The 16,020-nt window shown below is 46.0% G+C and overlaps 1 protein-coding gene across 5 annotated transcripts in view; it reads right to left on the reverse strand.

Annotated features, from left to right (window-relative positions):
* Positions 1–16,020, reverse strand: part of SYN2 (synapsin II) — a 623,389-nt gene that overhangs the window by 270,773 nt on the left and 336,596 nt on the right. For all 5 annotated transcript variants that reach the window (XR_009456083.1, XM_014597696.3, XM_019496298.2 and 2 more), the window contains exon 4: positions 13,206–13,362. Coding sequence is in view for 4 of the 5 variants with exons in the window: in XM_014597696.3 (XP_014453182.1) it covers positions 13,206–13,362 (157 nt within the window). In the remaining variant the exon portion in view is untranslated. The remainder of the gene's footprint in view (positions 1–13,205; positions 13,363–16,020) is intronic.

Consider the following 16,020-nt stretch of genomic DNA (forward strand, 5'->3'; position numbering starts at 1 on the left):
GAACATAAAGAAGAATGACCGTACAACTGAAAACCTTTGTTACTTGTGCACTGTATAATTTTGCGGAATTGGGGCAAACCACATACAATATAGTTGAATATATATAGTTGAATATACATAGCTCTGTTTGAAGATTCTATAGCTATATACAAGACTAAATCACCAACAGTGTTACTTGGAAAGAACTCCATGGTAAGGCTAACAGATTTGTCAACTATAAATGTTTTTTCAAGATCAAGAGCTTGCCCTTTGGGCTGTCTTCAATTTTCTGGCTAGGATTCCTGGTGTTGAAAAACACTGAGGTTAGGGACAGACATCCAAAAAGCTAGAGCCTGAATTGATTCAATCTTCTTAGGTTAGTCTAACCTGGCTAGGTTGAACCAATTTGTAAGTGCACAGACATTCCCTCTGGACTGAGGAAATGTAGCCACATGCCTGCAGTCCCTCAGGCCAAGAGCCAGGGGGCACCGGAGCATGCCCTTGGCTGAAGGGAAGCTGTGCTGTGGGGCAAAGCCAGCCCAGGTAGTAGCCTGAATTGAACTGGCCAGGGAGGAGGTTTAATTACCCTGTCCTTGTCCCACTGGCACACACCCAGGCCAGGGTCCATTTGGCGCTTCCCCCTAGCTGCTGCAGTGGTGGAGATGCAGCCAGATGCCATCCAGCAGGGACTCTGAGGCAGAGAGGGAAAGGAAGGGGGTATTCCCCCCTCCCTGCCCCCTCTCCAGGAGACTGTAGCCTGGGTCTGCCCACCCTGACAGCCACTGCCGCCGATCGCTCCATGAGTAGGGCCAGCAGGAGTGTCTACACATCACCCTATGGCGACATAGCAGTGCACTATGTTGTTGTATGGTGCACTATAGTGACATAGCAATCATGTGGCTCTATACTTGATCAGCAGCTATGCTGCCGTAGCAGTACACTCCCCCATTTTAGTGCAACCTGTGCCACACGCACGGGACAGTATGGGCAGTTACTGCACCGTGCTTTACTACTTCGTTTTAGAATACTTCCTTTTGGAATACAAAGGAATACTTCCCAAAATGAAGTACTAAAGCACGGCCATACAGTGATGTGTAGATGTGCCTAAGAGAGGCTAATCCTTGCTGCCCACAACCTGGCAGAGTTGTATCTTTTTCCATGATTTTACAGAGTGACACTTTATGCTTATCTAAGTATGTGTGCCTGAATTGCCCCCAACATGGTCTCCATTTCCTCACTTGCCCAGCTCCCTCATCTCCCATGAGACCCTTGAGGTCAACATTATGATATAATACTGTGATTATTCATGAATGGTTTTTTCCATCATGTTTCCAGTCATATATATTAGGCACTATAAAACAAATTTGATTTTTTCAAATGTAGTACCACAAAATTCAGAAAAGTTATGGAGGGGGCTTGGAGTCTATAAAGGTTGAGAACCACTGGTTTACACAGTCCATCCATCTTCATTCACTGATACCTTTTTAGGTAACCTGTTAAGTAACCCATTTGCTTTTCCTTTGAAAGAAACAAAGGAAACATTGCTAAATATATCATGACAGTGGCAACAGTTTATGGAGCAAAAGAAGAACCTATCTGTTGTTCTGAAATAAGAACTTCAATGGATTAGCTGTTACTTTTTACCAGAACATGAAACACAAAAGACTTCATCCAACATGATGGACAGAAATAGTAATATAAAAATTATTATGTAGCAACCTCAGTTGTACTTAAACAATAATTATAATAGCCTCTGACTCTAAAGCATTTTTGGGCACGTCCATACATGCAAGCACGTGTGCTTGCAGCAGCTCAAATAGAAGCAGTTCAAATTTGAGCCAGGGCTTTTTGCCTCAGCACATGTGCTAGGACATACACTTTGTTGTGGAGAAAATTGTGCCACTTGGGGCAAAATAACCCTGCCTGGCTCCTCCCTGATCTGCAGACAGGGGGAGCTAGAGCCCAGGGCCAGCACCTGTATTGTTCCCAGCAGTATGAAAAGCTGCCCTGTCCTGGCTCCAGCAGTACAAAAAACTGCCCTGTCAAGTAGCTCAGGGCTACTTGCTCTCTGGAGCTTCTAGGGCCCAGCCAATTGGTACCTGGGGACGCTGCACCTTGTGCCAGCTGGACTGCTGAGGGAGCCCTGAGAGTTCCCTATACCCTTTACCCACTGTAGCAGTCTGGCAGTGGTGGCTGCTGCCTGGCTGTGACCTGCCAGACCTGGATGAGGCATCTGCCACTCTGGGACAACTGGCAGTGGGCTGTGGCTTCAGGGTTGACCTTTGTGTGGCACTACTGCTATGTGTGCCCTTGCCCGGTCATCCGGGCAGCTATCACCCAGAAGATGTTCTGGGTGTGGTGGCCTGCTTTGAACTGTCAAAGCATGTCCTCCTGGCCCCAATTGGCCAGGAGGTCAGCCACCTTCAGCTGGGTCCAAGATGCCAGCTCTGAGCAGGCAGGGTCCTGCCGCTGGCCTCCCTATCAGGAATTCTGGTGTTCCCTATTGGAAAACTGAAAAATCTCTTATAAAAAAAATCCCAAAGTCACTCTGTAAAATACCCCCAAATCCATGTTCCTCCACAATTAAAACAAAAGACAGCTATACATAGAGAGAGAGAGAGAGACAGAGAGACAGATAAACAGTGATCAGTTGGGCTTGTTTTATTGATATATCTACAGTGTTAAAGCAATTTGGAAGACTATCAGTGTCTCTATCATAATAATAAAGTAAAATCTAAATAAATGTTTCATGAATTCATGAATACATGAATATATGTTTTGCTGCCCTCCACAGGGGCTACTGCCCCCCCCCAGTGGCCACTGCCCCCCCCCCACAGGGGTTACAGCCCTCCCTCAGGGGCCATGGCCCCCCAAAAGGGGAAAGCCTCCCCAGGGGTTACAGCCCCCCTGGCCCTCCAACAGGGGTCACAGCCCTCCCTGCATGGCCCATATGCCCCACCCCCACTTGCTCCCCCAGCCCACTGGATTGCTGCCCCACCTGGCCCCATCCCCTGCCAGCTCCTGAAGCCCCCATATAGCTACCCTCCAGCCCCATCCCCCACTTGCATCCCCAGCCTCCAATGGCTGCCCCCCCAACCCCAGCCTCCGGCACTTAAAAAAACCAAAGCCTTCACTCACTGCAGGAGTAGGGGCTGGGGCAGCTCTGGAGCCTCCCGGCAGTCCCCCCAGGCAGCACAGGGCAGCAGGGGTTTGGGGGGAAGGGAAGGGATCAGGGGGCTCAGGGGGCAGGCAGGGGTTGTGGGGCTGGAGGAGGGGGTGGGGCTGGGCAGGGGAGGGAAGGGATTGCGGGGCTGGAGGGGCAGGCAGGAGGTGGGGCCAGGCAGGGAAGGGATTGAGAGGGCTCAAGAGACAGGCAGGGGGTAGGGCCTGGCAGGGAAGGGATCTGGGGGTCAGGGAACAGGCAGAGCCAGTGGTGGTCCCCCCCATGAACCCCTCCCCCCTCCTCCAGCCCCCTGACCCCTTACTTACCGGCAGTGGAGCTTGGATCCAGCTCCCTGCTGCTGCCATGCTGCCTGCATCTCTATGGAGGATCCAGCCTCCAATTGCCTCAGGGCACACTTTTTTTCTGTGCAGATTTTTTTGACCCCTGGATACCCAGGGGTCTAATTTTGCCCCTGCACTGCAAGTTTGCAGCATGGGGAACATTTTCTCATTCTTGCTTGTGCCTCTTGCAGCATGTCAAAGGGGTTTAAAACGCTGCAAGAAGCACGTGCGGGCTCATCTGGATGCGCCCATTGACTCTAAAGCCTTATAATAGCCTCTGACTCTAAAGTTCTTATTGATAAGAAAACTAAAATTGTTTAAAACGTGATCAAATGCTACAAAAATATGCATTACATTTGCTTAGACTATGCTCCACGGTAAATTTTTTATGGGAAGTGGGTTGGGGACCACTGAATGACTTAAAACTGTTCTGAGAAATGCAGGAGGTCCACTGAATCTGGACAGTACTGTAAAATACTTCCACCCATGAGTTTAAACCCAGGTATTTGAAAGACAACTTTTGCTTGCCAGAAGACATTTTGTCCCCAGCTATACTAATTTTTGCACCTATCAATAGGGCTGTGCGAAGCTTCAGTTCGCAATTCAATTCAGAGAAGATTCGGCCCAATTCAGAGGTCAAATCTCTGAATCCGAATTGAATCTCTAGTGTCGCTGCCGTGCACTGCAGCGGGGGGGGGGGGGGGGTCCAGAGCCTTAGAGGCCGTCAGGCGGGTACTTGTGATGCTTGGAGTGGAATTAATTAGGCTGAGGCTTATCGGTTGCAAAGCAAGATTGTTTACTCACGCCATCAAGGTGGTGAAAGACGGAGGTCAAAGATACTTGGTTAGTTACAGCTTAGAGTTCGTAGGTCGGTCTGCATAAGTGGTCGGATAGAAATGGTCGGGCAGAAAAATGGTCGGGCCGGCAATCGTTGATTTACGTCTGAGATTGGGTCGAGACACGGGGGGGCGCTGACAAGTGATCAAATTGCCAGTTACTCTGACACGTATGTTCAGAGGTCTCCAAGGAGCGTACGGAGGTCCCCCTTCTTCTTCCTCTTTGCGGAAGTGTATGTGGGTTTTATTTGTGTAATAGCCAATTGCTTTTCACCACGTCATAAATTTAATTAGAATCGCTGATTACCTAGTGGTTTTCGCTAGGGTGTTATTTCACAGGGCTACTCCCTGTTTTCTCTGACCAGTTATAATGATTTATGTACAGCACAGAAGGCAAAAGTTTTATCTCTGTTAGTGGTGCAGCAATAAATTTCTTTTTGACATGCGCAGCAAAAAGGCGGTTACTATCATTATTGTTAACCCTTAGTTAACCTAGTGAAAAATAAAACTGCTTTAAGTAGTATCTCTTGCTTGTGACATGGGCACTACTTAATTGGGTTGTGACATCTAGAAGCTTAAAACTTTTGGAATCGATTCAGAGCCTCCAAATTGATTCAGAAAAGATTTGGAAGAGATTCAGTGATTTGGAGATTCCAAACATGGTCTTTCTGGGGAAACAGAAACTTAGAAGAGGGAGGGGAAGCAGAGGGACGAGGGGCGGGGAAAGACTGACATCTCTAGCTGGTTAGTGAGTGTGATTTCTCTCTGACTGCCCTTCCAATCACAGTGTCTGGGCAATGGGACATAGAAACAGCATAAAAGCCTCTGTCTGCAGGCTTGCCGTGCCTTCTGTGAGCTGGTTCTGAGTGAGCAACAGCATTAGAAAGGTACTGGACTGCCTGGCTTGCTTCCTAGTCAGTCAATCGCCTACTCCTTTTTTGTTCCTAGAAAGGGTTGGATAGGATATAGCTTAGCTTAGTTTAGCTTAGAATCTCTCTACTTAATACTTATCCAATTCATTTCTTTCAATTTATATTTGTTCCTTTTTTTTCTTTTTGCAAACTTTTAAAAAAGAATGCTCAATGTTTTCCCTGGCAGTGTGATCCATCATTGTGCAGGGAAGCACACATTAAACACACTCACACAGTTTGAGCTCCACACCCCTCAAAGTTCCCCTAGACTCAGGTCTCCTTCTCCAGAAAGGAGCATCTTGGAGGAGGGTGAGGTTGTGGAGGCTCATCACCAGAACTGAAGCCAACTTCCTACAGCTCAAAACAGAAAACCTGCAAACTATCTCCAGAGAGATACACCAACTGCAGGTGCTTCCTCAGCCTGACAAAGGGTTTTTTAATCCGAAAGCTTCCTGAGATATATTTCTCTAACTATTCTGGTTTTTTTCCATAATAAACATATAAAAATAAAAACACAAGATAAGCCATCACACACCATGAGTAACATATATCCAACACAACATGTGTACTTCTTGCTTTCAATTTCTTTATAAAAAGAAAGGCTCTGTGACAGTTTGGCTAGAGATGCTGCTGGTGCAACTGCGCTAGTGCTGCTCACTCACTAAGTTATTTTACTTGCTGCCATTTACAGCGGTGGACTGGACTGAGACTGTAGGGCCTCACTGGGGCACACTACTGTGTTGTGCAGAGGCCCCAGTGCCAGGAAGGGCGCACCTGAACACAAATATACACACCCAGTCACACAGTGAGGGTGCTTCTAACAGACACACACTAGGTGCTCCTACTTGAGAGTAAAGAAGGGCCTGACAGTTTAGTCTGGCTACCTTAGATACTGCTGGTGCTACTGATGCTGAGTCACCTAAGTTATTTTTACCTGCTGCTGTTTACAGTGGTGGACCTGGATGAAGCTGTAGCGGAGGAGGAAACCTCACTGGGGCACAATGCCATGTTGTCCAGCAGCCCCAGAGTCAGGAAGGGTGTACCTGAACACACACATGGTGTCACCCGCCCATGTCATGAGTTTTGCCTGCCTGTGGCCAGAGGTGCAGGGCCCCAGAACCCAGACTCCCCCTGCACCTATCTCCTTGACAGCTGGCAGGCTTCATGGCTGCAGCAGGGCCAAGGAGGCCTGCAGTTTTCACCCCCTTGTGCCTTAACACACACAGTGTCACCTATGTTACGAGTTTTGCTTGTCAGTAGCTTGAGGTGCAGTTTTCCAGAAACCCCTGTACTTATCTCCTTGAAACTTGGCAGACTTTGTGGCCTCAGCAAGAGTTATCACCCCTGCAGTTTTTACCCTGCTGTGGTGTAACACAGACATGTGACATGAGTTTTGCCTTCAGAAATTTGAGGCGCACTTTCCCAGAAAGCTCTACACCTGTCAACTTGAAACTTGGCTGGCATCATGCCCTCAGCATAGGCTAGTATTCCTGCAAGTTTAATTCAAATTGGCCAAAAACCAACAGAGTTATAGATATTTCATTGATTATACTCTGTGGCCTGATCTCCGAATCTCTTTGAATCAGCTCCGAATCTTCCGAAGCTGATTCAGCCAAATCAAATAGCAAAACTGATCTGAATCTCTGAATCAAATTGCTGGCATCTGAATAGGCTGAATCCAAATCCAAATCGAATAGTTCCCTATTCACACAGCCCTACCTATCGACACTGCTGACACAGATGGTAATTGATGCCAATCATGGTCATGATTTTTTGTGTTTTATTACAAACTTCACTCTGACAACTGAGTGATTTTCCTTGGGCCAAACAGTTATCAGCTACTCCACCTGAGCCAGATTCAAGACATCCTTTATGTAACCTTTTATCAATCCGTTGCACTTTCTAGTCCGACACTATAATTCACTTCCAGCTAAATAAATTACCTGGGGCAGACACTGTCTATTTCCCATCAACTGTTAATAAAAACTGTGACTAAATAGATATATCTGGACATTTGGTTTATAATTTTAAATTAAACTTTTGACCTTTTACATAACTTTTCCATGTAAGGTAGCTGGCCTGGATGAGTCCCCAAAAATACCTTCTCAAAATTTGCATCAGCCATCATCTCTGAACACACATGCCATTAGACCAGGAGTGAGCAATTATTTTCATTGGTGGGCCACTTAAGTTTTGGGGAGCTGTCAAGGGCTGCACACAGAAAATATTTCAGAAGCTACTATTTTAACAAATTATAGATAAAAAACCCAAATCATATACTAAAAAATAAGCATATATTATAACATATTTTAAGTTTATTTTTAAAATATTTTTATTTTTCTGAGTAGTATATATAGAGATGATTGCATAATAGCTCAAAATAAAGTCTGACTTGTATATTAGGTGTGGGGATGTGGGGGTGTGTGGCGGGGTCTTTGTGTCAGTGTTTGCATGGGATGTGGGGGTGTGGGGGGTGTGAACATTTCAGGGGAAAGGTGGGGACCGCCCACGTGCTTGGTTCCTGGGAACTGGTTGGGGTGGGGGCATGGGGAGCATGCAATAGAGCTCGCCATGGCAGTTTGGTGCAGTTGCAGGTGTGGGACCAAGCCCCGTCTTCTCCCACTGAGGGTAGCCTGTGCCCACTGACAGCACTGCCCTAGCTCCAGCCCTAGCCCCAGCTAGCGCACAAGTGTTCCTGGTAGGGCTGGTTCTGCTGCTGCATCCACCTGGGTACTGCTTGATTACCCTCACCTCCAGTGGCTCCTCCTCCTCCTGCCCCTGCTGTGCTGCTCCAGGAAGCAGGTACTGAGGGTAAGAGACAGTGTCTGTGAGGTGTCTGCCAGGCACCACATGCCCAGCCAGGTGGTGGGGAAGCTGCAACTGGGTGGCTCCTGCCCCAGCATACGGGGTTACAGCTCCAGCTTCTGGCCATCTTCCACCCACATGGCAACTAGGGCTGTCCAAAACAGCACCAGTCCAATTTGACTTCCATTTCAACAATTCAACAGAACAGTGTTTCATTTCAAGTTTTGTTTAATTTCGAAAGCACCATTCCGTTTCGTTTAGTTGAAACTATTTTGCTGTTTTGACATTGTTTCAATGTTTCACCCATAGGTTATTATGGGGAAAAATAAAGTGCAGCAGGCAAGCAGATCAGGGGGTCGCTGTTGCCTGGGACAAGTGCTGGGAAGATGAGGGGTCCACATCCCTGGGAGGACTCCAGCCCAGCCCCTGGAGCCCTCCTGGGGGTGTGGGTGAGCCCCCAGTCTGCCTGCTGGATGAGAGGAGGTGGGTGATGCTGCCTGGGACCGGAGGCAACAGCGAACTTCCCGGCATTGGTCCCAGGTGGCAGCACTCAGCTCCTCTCATCTGGCAGGAAGATCAGGGGCCCATACCCCCGGGAGGACTCTGGCACAGCCCCCACAGCCCTCCAGGGGGTGCGGGTGAGCCCCTGATCTGCCTGCTGGATGACAGGAGACGGGTGCTGCCAGCTGGGACTGGCGCCGAAGCCAGAAAGACTGGCTTCGAAACTTGAAACAATTCAAAACTTTCAAAACATTTTGAGTTCCCTTGTTTCATTTCAAAGCTATTTTGAAGGCTTTTGTTTCATTTTGATTTTGCTGTTTCGAGCTTGAAGTGCATTGAAACCACTTCGAAACAAAACACTGGGTGAAATTTCACACAGGCCTAATGGCCACTTGCAGGGGGCTGCTCATTGCATTAAGCAGGCAGAGTGAGTGAAAGGTGGCTGGCAGATGGAGCTGAAGCCCCTCATACTGGGGCAGGAGCTGCCTGGCTGCAGCTTCCCCCCTGCCTAGAACAGCACAGCAGGGGCAGGAGGAGGAGCCACTGGATGTGGGGGGAATAGAGCAGTACCTGGGCAACTGCAGCTGCAGCAGGAGCAGCCCCACCGGGAAGGTCAGGGTTGGTTGCCTCACAACCAGAACCCAAGGAAACAGCTTGAGGTGCTGCAGGTGGCAGCTGGTTTCGCTGGTTGCCGCTGGAGGCTTTTAGAGAGGCAGCCGCCATTACCTGGGTTTTGAAGGGGCTCCACGGGCCGGAGGGAACTGTTTGGTGGGCCAGATCCAGGCCGTATTTTGCCCAACCCTGCTCTAAGGGGTGTCAGAGGCTGTGATTAGTCCATGAGGCAGCAGGTGCCCTGGGGCCACATACAGACATAGAGGGCCCACCAAGTGTGAAGACTTTAGTGAGTCCAGTAGGGTCTGAGGTAATTTACTGGCAGGAGGCTTGCTTGGAGCTTGTTCTAGGGCCCTGAGGGTAGCCTCCCTTTGCAAAATTTACTAAGAACATTAAGTCATGATGAAGGTGGGGTGAAGCGCCAAAGTAGGACAGGAGCTGAGTGGCCACTAGAGGGTGTCAAGGTTGCCCTTGGAACACTGGTCCTATTACAGTACCCTATTCTGATTTTATTCCACCCTGGTCAAAGTCACCAAAAAAATCAATGCAAAAGGTAGATTTTTGTTTGTACTCTTCTTTTATGACTCAACCTTAAGGGCAAGATGCTGCTGCATTATTAAAGTAGATTCAATAATGAATTTTCAGGGACTTGAACAGGATGAAAATTCATTGCACTTAGATACCTAATAGATGGAACAGAATCTGGCCTTGAGTGCTGGCATATGTTGAGTTATTGAAGAGCCTGCCCTAAAGTGAAAGAATGTCTGAAATCATAAAAGCTGATGCTGGTTGGATGCCTGTAGAAATGATTCTCTGTGGGCATTCTGCATGGTTATAAAAAAAGTGTATCACTTTACAAGTAGACTTATAATTAGAGGACACAGTTAGCAAAGACCAGATCAAAGGTTTCTGGTGAGGTTTCTGAATAACTGAGAGACTATTAATGACCCCTAGTAACAATTATATCAATGATGATCACCAATGGTATTAGGAAATTCAAGTTAAGGTGTTCAAAACAAAAATAATATTGCCCTTTTGTGTCTGATACCACAGGGATGTTCTGTGCTTAGCTAGAAGCTATCGCTCTTGCTCTTGCTCTCTCTATAGATATATGCACAGAAACTAGAAATATTTACAGGTTCAAATTATGCCTTCAGTCACGTACCTTAGTAAAAATAGCTTTTGAGAAACAATCTGTAGTAGATGGTTGAAAACTTAAAGTGGTTGAAAACTTAAAGTGGCCCAGCATGTGTAACTAGAGTGACATCTGAAAATAGTCTGAATATCTGAATTTTCTCAAAATGGTAATCTTTGAAAGGTGTCAAAAGGTGGTAGTACTTGCTGGACTATGTCCAAACAAGGATCAAATATTTAAAAAATAGGATGTTTAGAATTGAATAGAAATCCTATTTTGCCATTAAATGTTGTGTCACTATCTAACATTCTAATGTTATCTGGAAACACTGTCTTTTAAATACTTATGCCTAAAAATGTCAGTAACAGTGCATTTTGTTTGGTTGTAGGGTATACAGTATAAAATGAGCAAAATATGCAACGTTAACTGGTTTAATTTAGTTTTACATATGTAACCTCATATTTGCTTTAGCATAGTGTTCTGCACTGATGTTGTAAGAAACACATAACCAAGGCTCATGGCTGATCTTTTTACATATAAAAAAGTCAGTTGTAAGAGAAAAAAATGCTCCTTTTTCGCTTTGATGGAACAACTTAGTTGAAAGTCTAGCACAGGGGTAGGCAATGTTTTTTGGCTGGAGTGCCGAAAAACACCACAATGCCTACTTTGGAAGGTGCCAGAGTGCCGGCATGGCAGAAAAACAAAATGAGGGCAAGGGGTACATGGGAGGATGCCCTGCTTGTGTCCCTTGCCCCCCACCCAAAGCCCCTGCTTCCCAGCCCTGCTGCCCCTTGCCCCCCCACCCAAAGCCCCTGCCCCCCAGCCCTACTGCCCCTTGCCCCCCACCCAAAGCCCCTGACCCACAACCTGGGTTCTGTGGCTGCCAGCAGCTAGTCCGGATCCAGGTAGCTGCTGGAGTCCGGGCTGCTCCCAGCTGGGCTTGCAGCATCCCAGCTGCCTGCTGGGAGCAGTCTGGGATCCCAGCTGGCAGCAGTTCCCCAGAGCCGGGGCCGGCTGCAGTCGGGAGGCTCCAAACAGCTGTGCTGGGCTCCAGCATCAGCTCCGCACCGGCGTGTGTACCCACGCATCAGAGTGGGCAGGGCCTGAGGCAACGCTGCCCTGGTCCCTCTTCCGCTCCCGGCATGGAGGTGATGAGCCTGGCGCAGCTGTTTGTAGCCAGCCCAGGCTCTGGGAAGCCGCAGCAAGCAACCGGCAGAGTGCAAACAGCTGTGCCGGGATCATCACCTCCGTGTTGGGAGCTGGGGAGAGACCAGGGCTGTGCTGTCTCAGGCTCTGCCCGCTCCAGCATGCGGGTGCATGTGCCGGTGCAGAGCTGATGCCGGAGCCTGGCACAGCTGTTTGGAGCCTCCTGGCTGCAGCCGGCCCCAGCTCTGGGTAGCTGCTGCCAGCCAGGATCTCGGGCTGCTCCCAGCAGGCAGCTGGGACGCTGAAAACCCTGTTGGGAGCAGCTTGGGCTCCATTGCTGGCAGCAGCTCCCCAGAGCAGGGGCTGGCCGCGGCGTGCCAAACAAAATAGCCTCGCATGCCATGCTTGGCACGCGTGCCAGGGGTTGCCGACCCCTGGTCTAGCATATTATGTTTACAAAAGCTTTCAGCTGGCTAGTCAAGCTCAATACAGACATAGATATTTCATCCCCCTCATGATTCTAATGCAACAAGAAGAAGACTGCAATGAGGTATTATTCGTTTGATTTTATTACACCATTATTGCATATAAATGTCACTGCTACTGCCTCACTGCCCAGCTTTACTGCATACAATGAATCAAAGCATTAAGAAGTGCCACATGGTGCAGAAAATAACAAATGCATTAAAATAATGTGTGGAGTAAGGTAAAATAATCTTACTAAAGCAAAGTAAGTGATATGTTAATTATGAGGTTCCTACTTTTGTTTATCACAACATATAAAATGTTATACAATTAGCTGAGAGCTGTATATATTAAAGGATTCTTGGAGGTGTTTTTTTAAAAGTAAAGAGCTAAAAAAATAGAAACCTGAAGGCAGCGAATAGAAGAGAAGAAAATTGCCAAGTGTACATTTTCTACTCATATTTCAGAGGAGAAACATATGAATCACCTACTATTTATAATGCATGGCAGCAGTTCTGGAAGTTTTATTAACTACTGGGCAATTAAAACTGCCAAAGAAAAGTAATTTCAAGGACCATAATCATCTTGTGCCTCTCTCTCAAATGAACAATGTAATGCACAGATCTCTATAGTAAGTTCCTATTCCATACACACCACAAAGATCACATTATATCTTAATTCCATTCAACTTTATAAAGTGAACTCAAACAGAACATATGAGTATCTAAAAGGCCTGAATAAATGTTTGTTTTGACTTGGATATGGTTTTTATAAGGGAACAATCAGTGACCCCACTAATTTCCTATTATCCCATAAGTAACCAAGGGCAGAATCTGATTCCCAGTAAGTACATACAGGATTATGAAAAGAGCTTTCTAACAAGGAAGACTAATAGCTTCATATTTCCATACTAGAGCACTGGTTAAAAATTCACAAGTGTACAGAAAACACTGGCTAAGAGTTAACTTAGATTATGTTCAAAGCCACAAATACAACAAATATTTTCTTTTTTTTTTTTGCGGGAGAAGCAGTGAAGAAACTGCCTTCCTCACTAGAGGAGGATCTTAGCACAGTCTGTCAGCCAGTTTCCTCTCTTTATTTAACCTTTTTTATTAAAAAATATTTTCTTTCTTTACTGTACTGACACTGTAAACTGCAACTGGGTTGCTTTCTAGCTCTTTCATTATAGGTCAACCACCTTAAAAATTAACTTTATGGCTTATTACCTAAGAAGAAATGGAGATAAAAAAAAAGTAATGACATAATGTTTTGCACCACACATCTACATTCAAAATTTTGTATCTCACTTACCACCCATGGTTTGTCACAGAAGTTGTAGATTGACTCAAGGGAGTTAACACTCGGGATGCCAGCATATTGCATTCCAATGATTAAGTTACGGAAATCTTCATTCTCAGCCATACTGAACGAATGTTGTCGAACAAGAACAAAATCAGGTCTGAATGATCTGAAGAGAAAAAAAGTATGTAACTATTAAGTGATGATCAAATTACTTTTTCATCTGACAATAAACAGCAGTCTTAGAAGGGAAAGTTGTACCAGCTGCTGGACAGAAAAAAAATTAAAATAGTATTTAAAAGGAAGGTAATGAGTTGAAAATCAAAGACAGCTTGGGGCAGTGGGGAGCAGCAGGGATTGCTCCCCTGGCAGCAGCCAGTGAGTAGGGGCTTTTTTTTTTTTTTTAAGAGCCGGGAGCTGGAGCTGGGAGAGAAGGCAGGGGATGGGGACTCATGACAGAATGCAATGTGGGGCAGTGGGGATCACCCCCCACTCCACCTGGCAGCAGCCAGTGAGTGCTGGGCTTTTTTTCCCCAAAGAACTGGGAGCTGGGGCCAGGCGGGGCAGCCATTGGTGGGGCTGGCAGAGCAGGTGGGGGATGGGGCCTGTCTGATTCGGAGATTTGGCTGATTCGGCAGCCGCTGAATATCTGAATCAGATTCAGCCAAATCAGCTTGGGACAGTGATTTGAATCACCAAATCAAATCGCTGTTCCCCAAATCGGCCAAATCTCAATCTGAAGCAAATACTAGTCGCTTCGCACGGACCTACTGGTTTTCATACAAATTACTTACAGATGCACCTATGTACATATGTTTAACACCAACAGAACATTTTCTTTTAGAAAATCCAGTTGGGTCATACCTTTATACATAATGCCATGCTACAGATGAGCAGAACAAAGTAGCAAGAGCTTGTAGATTGCTCTCCTATTGGAGGATAATTCAGTGAAGTAGAATCTGCATGATTTCTACTTTTGATGTGCTTTAGGCAATGGATGGGCATTACATGTTTGCCAGGAGAAAATCCTTTCTCTGGGGACACAAATCTAGCATACTGCCATTCAAGGGGTTGCTTGCAGAAGAGAACTGGCTCTTAGGCAAAAAATTGAGAGTACTTCCAACCAGGAAGATCTCTCTTCTCTCATGCCATCCTGAATATTTATACACACCTCTCAGTACTATAATAAATCCTTGGCTGTCCCTCCTCTCTACCAAGAAGGATGGCGGGCAGGAGAGAACTGGCTCTCTGACAGCTTGCCCAGGGGTCTGCTGCCATTGTTTTAACACTCCGGGAGAGTCCTTGGACTTTTCAGGTCACCTTGGGTCTGTTCAAGGTATGAGGCATCATTCTTCTGTGGGTGAATCCAACATGAGCATCCCCAGCATGAGTCAAGCTGTGGGGGAATGCCCTCAACCCTCAGTTTGCTAATTGGCAGGACTTCAAGGGGTGGAATCCCTGGGTTCCATGGCACTCCCAGTCACAGGCTCATCTTCCTGTCCCTAAAGCCCATTGAACCCAGTGGAAAGCATAAAGTTAACTTAAATAAACTCTACTTCAGGCTCTAGAACAATAGTTCTCAACCTTTCATGCTACCCCTCATTGGAATCAAGGCACCACATGGACAATTCCAGCTCGTAGCTTTCTGGTTTTTGACTATGGAAAAATAATATAGCAAAACTTTTGTTGCAAAGAACTCAGAAAGACCACAACAGGTCAGCATGTTTGATGCTATGGATTTCTGTTCGAAATCTCTGGGTTTACCTTGTGAATCATGTCTAAGAGTTTGCATATCAAATAGGGCTAATATTGTCCTTAAAAGGATCTTAGCAGTCTGGTTCAGAATCACTGGTCTAGATTCACCACAAGACCTCTTGTGTGGGGGAGGCCACTCATAGCAGAAAGAATGCAAGGCATGGAGGCTGTCCTGGCAAAAACAGAACACAATTTCACTATATACTGGGAGAAAAAGGAATCAGTGTCATCTAAAGCAATGACCTTGAAGAGGAAATTTGCAGGACTGCCATCACCTCTCAACCAAAAAATTGTTCAGACAGCTACAATTCAGCCACTTTGGTAGTTACATGAGCCCTGAAGGAGGGTATTAGTGACAACTTTCCTGCCCTCACTTAGTTTGAATCCCCATTTGAGCCTTCATTGCCTGGAAGAATAATTTACGCTTCCTTGCACTGGCTTTTGTCGGTGTGGCCCACTAAGTCATATACTTTCTATATGATGTAATATTTTGTTTCTTAACTTTTGCATTTCAGGACTGTTTTATTTTTTATAAAGTTGAAGACATTTAGTGTTTCTTTAATAAATGTACAATGTCTTAACATTCAGCTTTATAGAAACCTGAGTATATTGTTATAGTTTCAATATGTATTTTCAATTACTGTAATGCTAATCAAACTCAATTAGGTTAATGCGCTTGCTTTACTCAAGTGCAATATAATTGTTAATGACAACTCTATTTTAGTACAATAGGGACCTAATTTATGCTAAATCAGCTGTCTTTAAAAAATAGGAAGTGTAGGTAACATTAAATACAAGTCTGTGAAGGTGCAAATCTACCCTGCTGTCTGACTAACATGACTAACCACTTCTTGCAAATATTGAAATGCCATTAAACAAAACAAGCAGTGTTTGTCAAAGAGCTTAACAGGAAACACCAAACACCAAGCCAAAGTGAAAAATGATGCCAGAGAATATTTTTATGATTCGAAAACAAGTCTGCCCACATAAATTTAACTTCAACATAATTAAGGGATGTGTTTCATATTCCCCCTGTATCCTTTTTTGGCTGTGATAAATCATCATGTTCCAC

This window comes from Alligator mississippiensis, chromosome 12, assembly GCF_030867095.1.
Source record: "Alligator mississippiensis isolate rAllMis1 chromosome 12, rAllMis1, whole genome shotgun sequence".
In the NCBI taxonomy this organism is placed as follows: Eukaryota; Metazoa; Chordata; order Crocodylia; family Alligatoridae; genus Alligator; species Alligator mississippiensis.